The sequence below is a fragment of the Callorhinus ursinus genome, unplaced genomic scaffold, assembly GCF_003265705.2.
Source record: "Callorhinus ursinus isolate GAN/ISIS: 27379988/994484 unplaced genomic scaffold, GSC_fseal_2.0 scaffold30, whole genome shotgun sequence".
In the NCBI taxonomy this organism is placed as follows: Eukaryota; Metazoa; Chordata; class Mammalia; order Carnivora; family Otariidae; genus Callorhinus; species Callorhinus ursinus.
Genome location: NW_027397092.1, coordinates 13,483,939 through 13,501,806, shown reverse-complemented (window position 1 = coordinate 13,501,806; position 17,868 = coordinate 13,483,939). Strand labels below are relative to the sequence as shown.

The 17,868-nt window shown below is 43.2% G+C and overlaps 1 protein-coding gene across 2 annotated transcripts; it reads right to left on the bottom strand.

Moving 5' to 3' along the window:
* Positions 1–231: 231 nt before the first annotated feature.
* Positions 232–16,994, bottom strand: ISOC1 (isochorismatase domain containing 1). 2 transcript variants are annotated; one of them, XM_025860963.2, is made up of 5 exons: positions 16,660–16,994; positions 7,402–7,521; positions 7,093–7,296; positions 5,343–5,459; positions 232–1,366 (listed from the first exon to the last, which is right to left on the bottom strand). In XM_025860963.2, exons 1-5 carry the CDS (start codon positions 16,966–16,968, stop codon positions 1,220–1,222), a joined length of 897 nt encoding a protein of 298 aa, XP_025716748.1. In that variant the 5' UTR covers positions 16,969–16,994; the 3' UTR covers positions 232–1,219. The 2 variants fall into 2 exon arrangements, with proteins under 2 accessions (XP_025716748.1, XP_073734719.1); XM_073878618.1 differs by lacking the exon at positions 7,402–7,521.
* Positions 16,995–17,868: the final 874 nt, after the last annotated feature.

Below are 17,868 nucleotides of genomic sequence, written 5' to 3'. Positions count from 1 at the left end.
CCACCTGCAAAGGAGTTTCCTTTGACAATTCCCTTTGGCTGAGAGATTTTACATGTCAAAAGTTTTACACCTTGAAGTAAGTATTAGAATTCCTGGCATAGTACTTACAGAGCCATGTTGTGGCGGACAAAATAATTTCCTTCACAGAATACATTTTCTTTAATTACTTTAATATAAAAGACAGCAATGTTCCATATTTCACATAATATAAAAAAAAGTTTTAGAACCGTCTTATAAGTTTTTAAAGAAAATAAATTTATTGAAGGGTAGCAATGACTACAAAATTAACACGACCAAATCATGACTCAAGCCTTTGCATTAACTATAATATTTGGAGGATAGGTAGAGAAAACACCAAATAAGAATATGGACTTTGAAAACTCCATTTTATCCAACCTGTAACTCCTTGCTAAATCTGGTGCATACTAGAAGATGTATTCAAACACTGTTGCAAACACATTCGGCCAAAGTCAAAAACTTATAACAGCTCTCCACTAATTTTATAACATTGCAAACCATTCTGTTTGCAAAATTAAAACAAAGAATGGCCCAATGAGTATTTCTAAGTAAAAGATTCTGCTAAAAAAAGAGAGAGAACATTAACAGAGAATGAGTGATTGCAACTAGAATAAGAAAATTAGCAACATCGATAAAGACATAATTATTCAATATACATTTGTTTGGTTAGATCAATGCAACTCACTCAAGTAGTTGACTGCACTGTGAAGCAAAAGGTAGCATGATCCATAGGCCTGTTTGAAATTCTCACCTAATAATCCTATTTCAATCTACTCGTAAAGTAAAAGCACTGAGTCCATACTACAACAGGCATCTTAACAATACTACGAAGTCAAACCGTTACCGGTACATTTTTTTTTTTTACAGTGCACAATTTATAAGGAAACATCACGAGAGTATTCACTTTAAAAAATGACCAGTGGGTACAGTATACACAAAACAAACACCTCCATTATAATTTTTTTTAATAAATAAAAGCACATTAACAAAAAAAAAAGAAGATAGGCAGCACCTGAAGCCTTTGACATCTGTAACTAAATGCTGGTACCCAAATGGTCTAACTGGTTATGTTTGACTAAGAGGCGCAAAAAAGGAGCTAAGTTTTGAGTTTAACATTTTAATTCTAGTAGAGACAAGAGCTTGTCTGGGCTTACAGTCCTGTCACCTGATGGTGAGTACCATACCAGTCCTTCAAATGTCCTTATACTTTGGAAAGCAGGCCTGACTCTGGAGCACTCGCCTTAATTAAATTCTGAATCTCCTTGAATTTTGGATGGTCTTTATCTGCCACCAGCTGTAGCAGAACAGCCTCACTCGTGGTCACTATGATCCCGGTTCGAGCAAGACGCTTAAAAAAAAAAAAAAAGGACAAATCAAGAAATGAGCATGACAAGGAACACTGTGTTACAACAGCAAAAGCTATGGCGGGTCACAATAATTAGTGTCCTCTATTAAAACCACAGTCCAATCGCTTCTTAGCCTTGTGGCTAAGATCATGTGTGAAAACCGTGGTCCTTAGCCAGAACATCAAATTCAGTGATGGGGACAGATTTCAAACTAGTCACACCACAAACCCATTTATGATTATTCTCGATATTAGTAATACGGACTAGAAATAAGCAAAAGAAAACATGAAGCTAATATTCTGACTTCTAAGTGCCAGGGACAGAAGAAGGGAAATCAAGACTATGAGTGTAAAACAATCTTTGATTTCCTTTTTCTGTCTCCAAACATCTGACATACATCTGATATACAGCAATGTATGTCCTTCTCATAAGCAAGAAACGACTGGTGGTAGGAGAGCCTCATGCAACGTGTGAGAACGTGCCCCTGGGCGGACAACAGACCCACCAGCACTGCCACCACCATAAACTTCAGAATCACGAAACAAGCGCATAAAATTTAAAGTTTCGCTGAAAGGTCAAAGAAGGTCCTTGCCAAATCGCCCCAGTGGAATCGTAATAGAGGAGCAAGGACAGAAGTCTCAAGGAGGGAAGGATGGAGACAGGAGGGCAAAGAAGACAAAGTCGAGAACAAGCAGGAGAGGGGTAGAGAAGGGAAGGAGAGAGAATTCTGGAGTTAGACATGTCTTCTCTGGCTGTCTCTATTATCAGAAACCATAGGGAAAAAACCGGCCAACTGCTGTCCCAAGAACCATCAGCTGTGAGAAGACAGGTGGTTGGACACAATTCCTAGGCAGGTCAGAGGAAAAGACCTGGAGCAGTCATTCCTCATGAAGAAGGAGTGAGGACGAGAGCCAGGACATCCTCGTAGAGTGAAGGTGAAGCCTGCAGACACTTGAGGATGCGCAGGCCCAACCTTCCCACTGGCAGAGCAAACTCTCCCTTTTTGTCCCCAAGCACACAGGAGAGAGAAGCCAGAGCCCACTTCTCGGGAAGCCAGCGTGGACCTCAGCCCAGCAGAACGTGCAGAAGAGCATGCAGAGCAGCCGACCAGAACGCTCAAGCAGGATTACGTAGGAAAGAGGGAGAAAAAAAACCCAAGCGTGCTGGTACCCTTTATGTTGGGGACAAATACCTGAAAGTGAGTTTTCTAAAGACTTCCGGAAACTAAAGTCCTCCTTTTAGTCCACTTCTGACTATCCTATCAAAACCCTTAGAAATCTCCAGGACCGTGTGCTTCCCTCCCAGAGAACAGCAGGGGGCAAATGTAAGACTAGCTGCAGCTCAGCCGTGTCAGGTGTCAAACGCGGCTCCCGCGCTCACCAGCTGGAGGCCCTGCCCGGCCTCCCTCCCTGCCCGAGGTTCAACCAGGGGACTCTCAATGATTCACTCTGATTCTCAATCACACACTTGCAGTGTCTGTGAAAGTGCCTGATATGTGCAAAAGTGCCGACAGAGGTCAGCTCTCGCTCATCTTTCTAGGTCCTTCGTGAGGCAGGAAGGACAGAGAACTGTTCCCAGGTCTAAGGAAGAAAGCTGATGACCCCCAAAACACCAGCTTTCCCCAGTGCTCCGCTGACCACAGTCTGGTTGACTCCAGGCCAACACTCCTCGGTGAGGCTGAGAGTTGGGTCACCGGGGCAGAGGGAGGCTGGGATGCTCGAGGCACAGAGACACACCTTAGTCAACTGATACCAACGTAGTATTCCGTAGCTTCAAGATGGAGATATGGCCAAGGTTGACTGGACTCAAAAAAAAAAAAAAAAATCAAGCCAAACCTGTGTAAGCAGAAGGCGTGGCTCAGCAACATGCAAAGTTTTCCAAACAGCCTCCCAGACCTTCCCATGGTGCCTGCCAACTCCAAATGAAAGGCGACTGGACAGAAAGAGAAAAGCAACAGCTTCTGCAGACACGGGCAGGTCTGTGCACACTCATGTGCGCTATTAGGACACCTACAGTCCTGCTCCCAAACTCTCTTTCTCTCCTGGCTGAAAATGAGGTGAAAACTTCAAACCGCGGCTCTTTAATGCACACAAGTATAGGGCTTCGTCGGCTTCCAAACTCCATCCCCTACACTTACAAAACCAGTCCAGCAAGGCCAAAGGCAAAGTTATTCTGACCCACAAACCTCAAAATGCAAGGGCACAAAGCCACCAGGCTTTCAGAGATGGCAAAGGGGGAAAAAAAAACCTAAACCTAGTAAATTTCCAATCAACATGAACACACCCCGCCCCCCCACAAGTCCAAGGGTATCAAGTTCCAGAGAGGGTTTCATTCTATTTTATTCTACATTTACTCTACAATTACTAGTTGAAAAAAACAATGCCTGACAAATGTCGGTGCTCAAAAAATTCTGTTGAAGAAAGCACATGCCACAAACCCTGGCACTGAAATTTCAGTAACAGTACTATAAATCTTATTAGTATAATAATCTCAACAGGCAATATGGGTAGTCTCAGGAATTCCGTGAGTAGCTATGTTCTAAAGGAACAGGGAAGGCGAGCTGGCCGGATTGCTCTTTAACTTTCAAAGTCCTACGGTAAAAGAAAAAAAAAACTAACCTTTCTCCCAATAAGTTAGGTACAAACTACAACACCTCCATCGAAAATTAAGACCTGCATTCAAACACATATTATCCCTCCCGGGTCTGGACTCCTCCTAATCACTGAGATCAGACTACTTCTCAAAGAGTGTCCGACGGTAAACAGGTTCACCATGTTTTTATTCCCAGTCTTAGGAGAAGACAGAAGTGCCAACCATCATAATTTTCTGTAATAAATGCCATAATAAAGACATGTCTCAAAAACTTATTTGAATGGAGGGCAAAAGTCCTTGCAATTTCTTTCTAAGCAAGATTATTGTTATTTTTGGATGCTTTTAGTTTTCCACTTCCATGGAAACACTTCAAGTTCTGGAGCTCAGCCTTCCTAGAGAAGGGACAGCCAACCAGGGCCTTAAAAAAACTGCTGCCGCCAAGCCCCAACTTGCTTCTGCATCGGCCCTCTGCACTGACTTTGCTCCTTCCTGGCCTCTGACACTCTCATGTGCTCTGCCTCAACACCCCTGGGAACACTCTTGGCTAAAGCAATGATTTTGCAATCCAACAGAGAAAGTGGTTCATAGGCCAGCTTGGGCCTGAACACTGGAGGATCTCAACGACGACAAAAATACCTGTATCCCCCATTCTCAGTAAAGATCATCAGCTAAAAGAACATGCCAACTCAACCCACATGGACACGACTCTAAAATTATTACAGAACTAGAATTAAACGTGAGAGAGACAACACTCCACGACATGGAGCGACTTGTTTCAAAGGATTACGTGGTAGTTTGCTTTTCAACAGTCTTGAAAGAGAAAATGCTTACGGAAGACTGACAAAACATCTCTGATTCCCTGACTATGGTCCACCCTGACCCTCCGGGGCAGACAGCAAGAAACACTGTGTGTCAGTGGTGTCCACAGGCAGTGACACACCTCCCATGTCCAAAAATTCAAGTCCGAGGAAACCCAACAGAGGCTGAACCAGGCTTAGGACCACCATGCCCTAGGGTTGGGCTGAGTTAAACCTAGGTGGGCTGTTTCTGATTTGCAAATCTCTCAATGAGGCAGATTAAGCTTACCAGAATGCCTCTTACCAGTTCATACATCAAACTACAAGCAAAATTATGAGGAAAGATGTACAAGAGCTTTTGATGTCACCAGAAATCTAGATCTGAGGAGAGAGAGGATATAAAACAAGATTTAGTGGCAAGACCTCAAAGGTCAGTCAGCGCACCATCAAGACTCTGGAAGTCGATGAGTCCGATGTTGTTAGAAGAAATTCAAATTGAAGATGTCACTATTTCATTGCTATGAAGTATTCATGATTCTTCAAATTCATTGGGAAAAGTTGATAAATTATTTTCAAGCAGGACAATTACCTCAAGAGCAAACATCCGATCCATCATGCTTCTCGATGAGGTGGCATCAGCAACAATATGAACCTCAATACCTCGGCCAACTAGCTCCAGAGCTGTTTGCTGGATACACACATGAGTCTAGGAAGAAAATTAAAAATCCTACGTAATAATGCAGTCACACATTTTACAAACGTGCAACAACATGGTAAAGCAGGAAAAAGCACTACAGTTTTCATGACCTTGTCCTACATCTGGTGTTGCCTCTAACTTGCTAGGTGATCTTGAAAATAAAACAGCATCTCAGGCTTTGGTTTCCTCACTGTAAAGTCAGAAATTGGATTACATCACGCTTCCTCATACTAGGATCCTTGAAGAGATTCTTGGAGCTCCATGAGAATTTTTTTAAAAAGATTTTCATCTGTCATCTGGATGACCTTCCTAGGGCTGACTACTACCACTCCATTTTGATGCCACTCGCGGTTGGGTTTTATTTCTGAACTCACTCTGAGTGCCTAACACAAAGAATGAGTCAGCAGTACCGTAGACGGAGAAACAAGTAGAAAAACTAAGTTGGTACGAGGTATCCAGTAGTAAAGGTAGGCCAAGTTAAAAATAACAAGTGACAAAGGCAGAAAATATCCAGTATACGGCACAAGCAGATGTATTACAGAGATTCCATCTTTGTAGGTACTAACTTGTAACAATTCATTAGCAGAGAATACAGAGCAAAACCATGCCCGACAAGAGCTCCGTTACATAAGCAATGAAAGCACATTTCAATAATACCAGGATGCCAACCTTATGTGCATGTGACGAGTGAGCTTTGGAGAATTATCAACTGACATGCCATTAAAATTGGCACTGGAGGACTGTTCAAAGATGATTTTGATTAGGTATGAGGTCTAATAATGATGAATGAGCAAAAAAAGTGCCCAACTCAGTGACAATATTTGGCATGACATATTTATATAAATAGGCTTCTTCTATATTATCATTATTGAAGTCAAGATACAAAAATATTTAATGCACACCTAAACCTAAGGCTGCATCTTCCTACTCTGAAAACCTACTGTATAAAAACCTACCATCATAGGTATATTAAATTAATATTATTTGGATTTCATTGTATTTATGATTTTTTTCATAATTCTTAAATGTAATTCAATAGCTGTTTAAATGTTATGAATAAGTACATATATATCTTCTTTACACATATGCAAAAAAAAGGGATCAAACAAAAATCATTTTAATCAGCATGAGGAATCCAGGAGTATTTTTAAAAAAGATATGTCAGTGATTTAAGCATAAAGGACAATGAACTACATGACTTCTAAGTTTTTTCTACAGCAAAAATATGACCAAGGTGGAATCCTACAACACATAAATAAAAATAATGCCTCTGATGAATATGTGCCCCAAAAGTAGTAATTAAAAGCAAAGGCCCAAGAATTGATCAACCGAGATTCAAATCCAACCCCATCCCTTAACCAGCTACATGCCTCACGCAAATTATACAGCATGTGTGTTTTAGTCTCCTCATCTGTAATAGGGGGAGACCGAAAGTACTTAGTTGGTTCAGAAAGTCACCGGGAGTGTTAAATGAATGAAGAGATACAGACCACTGCCATGCAGAGTCAACACTCAATAAAGGGTGGATGTTTTTCATCATTACTATCACCTACCACCTAGTCTATATATAAAATTGCACTGTCGAAATACCAAGTTCTTCTACAAATGATATTGTATCCCAAACATAACAATAGGCACTTACTTCTACTCCAAATAATACAACACTCCGGACTCCAGGAATCTCGGCTAACGCTGCTTCTACTTCTGGTATTACCATTGAAAACTTGGTCTTTGGAAGGACGAGTTTTACACCTGTTAGGTCAATTTCTTGAACGGTGCTTCCAAGACCTTTAGGGTACTGTTCTGTTACAATAACTGGAATTCCTAACATTCGGGCCCCTTGTAACTGGAAAAAACAAAAACCAAAGATAATTAGCAATATACATATCTGTAAATATATACATGTATATCATGCTTCAGGAAATTGGAAAAAATAAACAAGCAAACATACCAATCTTTGTCCCACACTAATAATATCCCCGAAATATTTGATGGCTGGTCTGAATCGTTCCTGCATATCACAGCAGAAAAACACAGTGCTTGAAGGTGTAAGATTTCCCAGGGTGGTGAGCTGAGGAAAAAAGAAAAAAGAATGATTTAGCATTCGTTATACAACGACATTTATTTTCAGTGGAGGTCAATAAAGGAGAAAAGTGTTCCTACTGTTTGACCCAGTAAGTCAATTTCTACAACTATTATCCAAAAGAAGAGATCCGAATTACAGAAAAAAAAAAAAAAAGTTATCCACAAAGATGTTGACTGAATTGCTTTTAATAGTGAAAATGAGAAATGAACCAAGGACTAACAATAGAGAAATGACTTCACAATTTTAACAGTCCCATGATAAAACATTTTTTTAGAGAACTGAAATAACATATGAAAATAAGTGTTCAAAATATCTGAACCATCTATGAAGAAATACTCATGATCTAATGTTAATTTTAAAAAGAGAGCACAGTTCAACAGCACCTCAATCATGTAAAACTATAAATAGAAGGTAGAAGCAAATATATGAAAGTAGTTACACAGTTATGTGTGCTGGTAATATTTTTCTTCATAGGTTTCTTACCTTCTCTAAATGCTACTTAAAAACCCTTCCCAAATGTTATTTAAAAATATGCATTGCTTTTATAACTAGAAAAAAATGTTACGATAGTAAACAACTTAAGTTTGATGATGGCACTGCTTACAAGTACGAAAAGTAATCCTGGAAATAATCTGTAGCAGAGACTATGGAACATAAAACTGAAAAAAGAGAAACAAATCCAGAATCGCTCTGTCATCAAGACAGAAATATTAAGATGCTGTTCTCAGGAATAACTTCTCAGAGTTCAAAAAAGAAATGCAATGAACTGATGCCAGGCACATCACCACTGTTCAATGGACAGACATAAATTGGACACCTGCATTCTTCAACATATTCATCACCATCAGGAAAATAATGAATTAAGGTTAAAAACAGGCATTAGATTACCTAGCTTTAATTAATTGCCAGAGTTGCTCTACAGTAACAACTTGGGCTCAGTATGAATCTACAAAAGAAGTGAAAACCACTGGTGAATGTTAAGAATTTCATGTCACTCATGGATTCTTAAAGGTCCATGATGCTTTTCTTCTTACCTTCTCAAATTTCAGAAAGCCACTGTAGAGGAAGCAGTCCAGTCCTGAATGAACCCTTGCCCCTCCTCTTACTAGCCAGCCCTTAGATCTCCCCTCGAACTTTCCCATTTTGCCTAAAACCACCCATGGATAATAGCTGTTAATAATTTTCTAGAGAAAACCTGTGTCCCAATCACATGGTGGTGGTTTCCCCACCAGCCTGGCCCTAGACCCTCCCTACAGGCCCTACCACTGAGGGCTACTCTCAGGAAACAGTCACCACAGGAATTAAGTGAATCATTAAAAGGAATCCTTTATCCTTCCAGTGAGTTTGTACTTTATCTAGGTGCTGGTCTGAGGAACTCTGGTACCCAGCACCCTTTGGTGTGAACTCTATAGACCAAGTTCATGGCAGAATGGGAGTGCCATCTGTAATTCTAACACTATGCATAGGGTTTCCCTACTTTGCCAATAAAGTATGATTAAAATAAATATTCAAGCATCTTAAATTATATATTCTATCTTTAACTGTTTGCTCCCTTAAATTTTTAATGCAAGTATCATTTTCTAAAGCAGTGAGCATGTATATATAAGTACCTAGGACACAATTTTTAAAACCAATCACTATTTATAAATATGTATTTTAAATTCTCAGGAAAAATTAAATTTTGGATCAAAGGGCTCAAAGTCTAAGTGGGTCCCTAGACACCCACAATGTGTTTAGGGCACACGACAGAATGTGGTTTACCTGCAACTGGTCAATTTCAAATTAGAGCAATGCAACTCAGCCATTCTCGTCATTCCACAGCAGTGAAAGCAGTAAGCAGGCCAAGTAAACCAAAGTAAGTGTGCCGGATGGCCAACCATTATCATACTTAGAGCTCATAGCAGCTTTATCTCCAGCTCGCAGATCTCACCTAACAGACGAACTCAGTATACATTCCTAACAAGTTTAGTTGTCCTGACCCTAAATTCACAGAAGGTTATAAACAGCAAATCAGAACGGAAGCTGCTGGAGATAGGCAAACGCGGTATCGGCAAGAAATGACAGATGACAGAGAAAAGATTCAAAATACACTAAAAGATCAAAACTCAACTAGTTCCACATCTAGACTTCTAGTGGAGGAGTACGTATATAACTTATAAATTGGGACATCATGTTAGCACACTCAATAAGAAAATGTTAAATTATATAGTACTTCAGGACCACGATATTAAAATGGCCAAAATATTTAATACTGGGATACTTAAAGGAATAAAGCCTTACCTACCCAGAAATCCTAAATATTCAGAGTTGTAGTCTCCTGGGGTTTCTGTTCCTACCTCCTTTCAGCTGTGAGGTCTCCTGTTCTGGGCAGGGGGCCACATCAGATATATGTCATAGTAGACACGGACTGAGGACGTCAGAAAATGCTGCCATAAAATCCTCACCACCTTGCAAAACCCTTCTAGTACAGGAACTCACCTATTAACCTTCAGCAAACAGAAACGACAGAGATAATGTGACAAGGCATGCTTTTGTGCAGAGATGACTGGTTATAATTTAGTGAATCAAAAATGCCCAGATACCCTCCTCTCTGTAAGGCAGAGTCAAACTCCTGACATCCCCTTGGATGTGGCATGAAGTAATTTGCTTCCTCAAAGTAGAATATAGAGGGGGTCGGGTGACTATTGACAGTGGAAAAACCTGGCAGACACTGCCTCAGCCAGGTGATCAAAACCGAGATAATCAGGGATGCCACACTGATAGTGTCCCGTCTTGAAAAAACGTGAGGAGAACGACCTTCACAATCTGCCTCTCAGAATCCCACAACCCCATTTGAAGCATGAGAAAAACATCAGATAAACCAAAACTGAGGTACAGTCTACCAAAATATCTGACCAATACTTGTCAAAACCATCATGTCATCAAAAACAATACAAATCTGAAAAACTGTCATTGCCCAGGGGAGCCTAGGAAGACATGACAACCAGACATAATTAGTATCCAAGAATGGATTGTAGAAGAGAAAAATGGCACTCGGGAAAAAATGGTGTAATGTGAATGAAGTGTAGAGCTCAGAGAATCATATGTACCAATGCTGGTTCCTCAGCTGTGCCCAGCATCGTGCCCGGTAATGTTAAGATGTTAGTCGGGGGGGGAAACTAGGTACAAGTATCCAGGATCTCTCTGAATGATCTCTGCAACTTTGCTGTAAGTCTAACACTACGCTAAAACTAAAAGCTTATTTTTTTTAAAGAACACAACAAAAAAAGAGCTATCCCTATGCTGTGGTAGTTGGGGGGAAAAATGCTACTTTATGAATAACCTATATAATTGATAAGCCAGAAAGAAGGCTTTGAGGCTACAATAAAAAGGAGAAAAAAAACAAAACAAAAAAACAACGCTGAAAAACTCTCACCATGTCCCACCAACCCACCCCCCAAATCCACATGAATTCAAGTAAGTTATTAAATTAAACCCTGAGTCTAAAGTCCGGAGACTTCTTAATTTGAGTCATGAATTTCTCTGAAACCAAAACCTTGTAGATAACTAAAAATGCTGCTCAGACACACACTCTAACTGCAAGATAACAAATTAAAAGTGCACTTGACCAAATGCCATCACAAGGAAAAAACAGCAATTACAGATCACTGCATATTCAAGAAACATGAAAAAAATCACATATAAAAATATGTGTGTGCATACACACTTTCATATACCTATGTATCTACAAACATCTCTCTACATACACACACATAGATAATACATATTTCAATAAGCCTATTTAAATACAAAAAACTGATCAAAGCCAATAGCCTCCTCAAGCAAGAGTTTCAGAGATCAATTTCAAGTATAAATTTGTGTCCACTTTAAGAAATGTCATAGCTGGAATCTGACCTTAGATTTCACAGTCAAAAGACTTTTCACCCCCAAGTCCCATTATTATGGTTATCATGACAGTATTTCCCTCTCTTCACTACCACCTATGTTCTGACCATTTTCTAACAGTGGCTGTCCATCTGCAAGGAACGTGTTCCCCTTCTGCTAAGGGTCCCTGGTTACTCAAGACGGGCACATATAGAGAGGCTGGCCTTGCTCAGTGATGCTCTCTCCGTGCCCCAGTTCTGTTCTTCCATAAAAGCAATTCACGGTGAGTGTGACATGTTGAATTCTGTCCCCCAAAATCCGTATGTTGAACTCCTAATCCCTAGGACCTCAGAAAGTGACCTTATTTGGAAACAGAATCATTGAAAAATAATTAGTCAAGATGAGGTCACACTTGAGTGTGAGCTGAGTGCCAACACCAACATGACCAGCATCCTTATAAAAAGAGGCAATTTGGACAGAGAAGGCCTTGGGAACATGAAGGTAGCGATGAAGGTGATGGGTTTATACGCCAAGCAATGCCAAAGATCACCAGCAAACCACCAAGAGACAGGAAAGAAGCATGGAAGAGATTCTCCCTCATAGTCCTCAGGAGTCAACCCTGACTGCTAGCCTCCAGAACTGTGTGGAAATAGACTGCTGTTGTAGAAGCCACTCAGCGTGTGGTACTTTGTTATAACAGCCTCCTAGTGCGAACTACTACAATGAGTAAACTGTGTACCTTTAGGAATGATTAAAGTTTCAAATTGTAAGTGGGATGTGTTCAAAACTGTGGTAGTCTATGAGAGTCACAGGATAGGCATGGATGTGCTCAGGAGAGAGCCCAGAAGGGCAGTCGGGTATCATTATTTCACTCCCAAGTATTTGCATGCAAGGAAATGTGATTACCACAGCTACAGCAAGGCCTTGCTCCAGCTTGGACTCCCTTAAAACAGAGTTTTATGACGTGATTCCCCTGGGGTTACAAGCCTCCCTACACAGCAGAGCTGTGGGCATTAGAATCTGAGACCAAATCTCAATTTCCCTAAATTCAATTACATGAAATCAGACAAATCATTTACATTTTCAAACAGCAGTGTCTCAATCTGTAACGAAGCAACAAAACAGTATCTCCCTCAGAGGGCTACTTCAAGGTTTCAATGGGCTTCATGTAATCAATCAATAAATTCATGGTTCCCACGCTCAAACACAGCTTATTTACAGGTAGCCTCCACAAGGGGAAAAAAGCATACAATGCAGCAATCTAAAATGCTGAATTTTTTGAAAGTCACACACTCTCACACACACACACACTCCCATCGAACCAATGGGGGAGAGACCAACCACATCCCTCATGATCCAGATGTTTCCTCTCAGTGCCTGACACCACTGACCTCCCAGGGATCTGTCCCGCCTGCTTCTCTTTTCTGTTTCTGAGCATTACTATCTATCTGCTCCTCCTACGTGCTCCCACAGGAAAGGTTTCACAATCAGAAAGCACCACCTTCAAACCAGGGAGCCCAAGGGGGGACAGATTCCTTTCCTTCTTCTTCCCAAACCCTGTCTTCTCTCCCTTCCCACCATGAACTCTGGGGTCTCTTCTGGCTAGGAAATGTCATGCCCTCTTGTTGAAAATAGTAACAGTAGTAATAAACCTCTAAGAAAGTGAAGGTGCTGGAGCCAAATCCCTTCCCCATTAACCATCTCAGGAAAGGTCAAAGTAACCTTCCCAGGGAAGTCCTTATCTCCCACCCCACACGAAGCTGCCAGAGCCTTCCCTCCTCCGTACAGAGGCAAAATGGCCTCACTGGTGTTCTCCTCTTCACGGCCCCCTCTTCCTCTCTTCTGTTCGGGCTCTGTCTTCCACGGTGACAAGGTGGAAAATACACTGGTGGTGGCAGGATATCAAATGTACAGGAGTTTCCAGGGTTGAATGCTTCCATTAGTAAAAACTTGGGAAATGCCTTTGGAAAAGTTAAAATTTGTAAGTTGTAAAAATGACCCAAACGCCCACCGTTTGATCCTCTCCTTTACATTTCTTCCTCTGCGTCTCAAAATGCCTCAGACTTCAAGCATTCTGACAAAGCCGAAGAGACATAAAACATGAGCTGTCTTCAGCTACCTGAGCTGTCAGCAGACACTCGGTCACTGTGACGGATTATTTCAGAGAAGACGACACTCCGAAGTCCCGTACTGACACCGGGGATCTCAACAATCGGTCCCCACAGAACCGCTAACCCACCGCAGGTGCGCAAGTTATGGCACAGGAAACCACTGCGTTTTACAAGGTCATAGCAGTAACAGTCAGAAAAACATGAAAACAAAGTCACTCCCCTAGGTACATTAAGAATATACTCTAGAATATATAGTATGTGAGCCAGGGCCCTAGAGGCTCTAAGCCCTATGGTCAAGGAAATAACAAGTTATATTATTTAAGCAGTGGACTACATGGGACCAAACTGATGCTCTCTGTCCCTGCCTCTGGGAGAAAGGGCCCATCATGCCCCAGGAGCACGGCCTCACTGATGGGCCATCTTGAGCCTTCCGGAGTGACAGGCACTGATTCCAAAGAACAGTGAACACCAGCCAAACAAATATTACAAGCTCAAGTTTGTGGCCTGTCCTCTATTCTGCTTGATATTTTCATTAAGCACGAAGAGAGAAGATGAATGCTCTAGTCAGCTACAAGGGAGGACTTGATGCGCCACCATTATCAGAGAACCTTGGGCAAATTTCCTCTATGTTCTGCTCTTTTGCAAAATGAGAGTTAGGTTATCAGGTAAGGAACAAGAATGGGGTCTTATCCATGTTTGGGTTCATCGTGCCAGGCACTTACACCTGCCACTCAAATGTTCTTGTGATGAACTCTATGGTCTCATTTAGCTATAAAATGTCCATGTCTCTAGGATCATACAGCTAGGTTCTAAAAACATATAATAAAACGTTCATGAAAAGAACTATCTTCCCTCTCACTTCTGAGTACATACACACATAGACATGTGTGTCTATATATATATATATATAGACACACATATATACATACAAATAGGTATCAGCATAGTTTTACGGATATATATGGAGCGTGTGTAGCCTTCCACATTTATTTTATGGCTGGAGGAGGCACCGGGCCGAAGAAGTCAAAAGTATTATGATTACTAAAAGGAGATAATATAAGAAAAATGTTGTTAAAAACTTTAAAATATTTAAAGTTAAGAACTCTTGGGCTATTTAGTGGGCTATAAATAACATTTTTTAAAAAGATGGAGCAAAGTTGTGCTATTATTACAATTATTTTAAACATCACCACCAAAAAAATGTTATCTCCTATACCAAGCAAAAGCCACAAGTGACCTGAATTATAAAATGGCTTTTGAGAATGTACAGGACATGGGGCGCCTGGGTGGCTCAGTCGGCTGGGCGTCTGCCTTCGGCTCGGGTCATGATCCCAGGGTCCTGGGATCGGGCCCCGCATCGGGCTCCCTGCTCGGCGGAAGGCCTGCTTCTCCCTCTCCCACTCCCCCTGTTGTGTTCCTGCTGTTGCGCGCTCTCTGTCAAATAAATAAAATCTTAAAAAAAAGAGAGAGAGAGAATGTACAGGACATTTCAGGTATACACATATACATCATTAATTTCCAGAATGTTTCATTAAAAAGAGTTGGCAGACCCGGGCCTTGAATGTTTCAAAATAAATAAATCTGATCTTGGTGGGGAAAAACAGACTTAGAAATGTGGGGTGCAGGGGATCGCTAGTCTGACAACATCTTACTAGGTATAGCCCACCCTCCCTCCCAACCACTACAGGAAATGCTTCACAAAGAAGTCTGCATCTTCAGTTCAGCTCCAGACCTCCTCAGTTAGAATTTGGATTCTGGCCTTTATTAATGGATTTGTCAAAGGTGCATCCAACTTCTTGGGTATTTTGGCAACAATAACCTAAATACACCGACAAGGAAGGCTGCAGAGAGGTGTCAGCCATGAAAACTCCTGAAGACATAAAAATGGGGGGGGAGTAAACACCTACCCACCACAATTCTCACAATTCTCTGTATGGACAACAGGGCAAATTCTGGGGTATCAGAGATCATCCCTCTAGGATCCCCACGGGGGTAAACAGTGGAATCTCATAGCCTTTGTCCTCTGAACATAGGAAATTTATCCAGGTAAAAGTATCTGCTTTGGAAGCTTCTGGCATGGGTGCGGGGTGATAAGAAACAAAACCAATTCTGCAGCTAGCTGTCTACAGCTAGGGGAAAAAAAAAAATCTAGAGAATACTCTTAAGAATATGACACGCAAAAACAAAAAAAGAATATGACACTTGAATATTAAAATGCCTTCTAAGTGTGATTCCCAAACTTCAGTTTGGTCTTGAGAAGAAATGGCTTATCAGTTTCTCAACGAAAGAACAATTGATAGTGTAGTACCTAAAATATACCTTATGCCCTCTCTTTTCAAAAATAAAAATCCTCCAGTGAAGCCTCTGAGCGTAAAAAGGGCAAGAGACAGGCCCGCATAGTTATTAGTGCATGACTTTAAAAAAAAATATCTAAAAGCTATAAAATAATCCTCAGGCGCAACAACTTTCTCAGCCAGGACCATCGGAAAATCCTGGTGAAGCGAAAGTTGGGTAATTAACAAGGTATTACAGTCCTGGAGTCAAATGACTTTTTCAACGAAGGCGACGCATATATAATCAACAGATTCAGTAACCAGTTACCAGGACGAGGCTACGCACTTAAGGTTAGGGGAGGCTTAAGCTCCAGGAACTGTAAGCTGGGGAAAGGTCTGGCTCCTGAAGTTTGTGTTTCCGCAAGTGGTAAACACAACTCCGGGTAACAAACCCTAAGGCCAGCACTCCGCGTCAACTCTTCACCCCATTCGGCAGCACTCCCACAGAAAATCACAGCTAGTACCGCACAGCCCTTGGGTTATGCAGGCGGCTGGACTTGCTCCTGGCACACAAAGCGGATGCGGGCGGTCGAGGACCACACACGTGGGGGCGTTCTCGCCTGCCCGGACGCGCTGGGAGGCCCACGCCCCCGCTTCGGGCGAGGACAGCTGGTGACCGTCACCTTCGGACTGGCCCATCCTCTGGGCCGTCCCCGAGGACTGCGATCCCGGCGCAGCCCTTCCAAGCCAGCGAGGCGCGCAGGGCCCGGCGCCAGGGCGGCGCGGGGCACCTGAGGAGCGCAGCGGAGGCGGAGACAGGGACGCGCGGAGACCAGGAACAGTGGCGGGGCGCGCGGCCCTCTCGCGGGACCCACCTGGATCTGAAGCGGCACGAGGCGGACCTTGCAGCGCTCGCTCACCGCGAAGCCCTTGGGCAGGTCCACGTACTGGCCCCACTCCTCGGCGAAGAGCTGCACCACGAATTTGCGGTGCATGTCAATCTGGTCGCCGTACAGGCTGAGGAACTTCTGGATGAGCAGCTCGTAGCCCGCGCCGTGCGGCACGGACGAGGGCCGCGCGAAGACCGAGAAGCAGAAGAGCACGGGGACCGTGCCCGACGGCGCCCCCGCGCCCGCGCCGCCGCTATTGGGGAGCGCCGGGACAGCCAGCTCCGCCGCCGCCATGTTCCCCCGAGCGTCTGCCAGCTCCGAGGCCAGCGAGGCGCAGACAGGGCCGGCCCCCGCGGCCCCGCCCCCGCGGCCCCGCCTCCCCGCGCCGCCCGCCGGTTCGGGAAGGCGAAGGGGCGGGCCCTGGCGGCCGCCGCTCGCGCGCCCTCCCCCGCCCCGCAGAGGGCGGACCGCGGCGGAGGGCTGGGCGGTGGGGCCGGGGTGCGCGCGAGCCAGCGCCTGCGCCCGCCTCCGGGACCGCCCCCTCCAACCTGGACTTGGCTGGGCGGCCCCGAGGCGCGCCTAGTGCGCGGGAGAGGTGTGTGCCCCCGGCCCTTCGCCCGCGCTCCGCCCCCCCTTCGAACGAGCGCTGTTCGCGGGGAGTTTACGCAGTGCTTGGGGACCCAAGGCTGCCCGATTGAATCTGCCCGGACGGGTTACCTGTTGGCCTTGTGCGGAGACAGGCGGGCAGTCCTCTTCGGGGGTGGCAGCAGTAATGTCAAAACCGATAGGTCAGACTGATAGAGACCCTAAGAAGAGCAGCAGAATCTAATGTTTCCTTGGGAGGGTCATCCGAGGCTCCGAATTTCCTATTTTTTCAGTCCCATGGAATACAGTATCTCTAGGAGTGAACTTGAGATCTTGGCCTCCCTTTATCTCAAACCAGTTTCAGGGAGAACTTGGATTGGGAATTGCAAAATATAAAGAGGTTTATGAGTAAAAATCGAGACTTTATATTCAAACTGAGTTTTTCTGTTAAGTGAGTAAAAGGTCAAATAAAGTAATCCCCTGCCTTATGAACACCATAAAGCACTATCTACAATTAACTGGAATTAGAGAAGCATACACTGTAAAGTTTCCTTTACATCAGGTCGTGGGTCAAGATAGGCTCACGAGTCTAAACACATTTTAGGTATT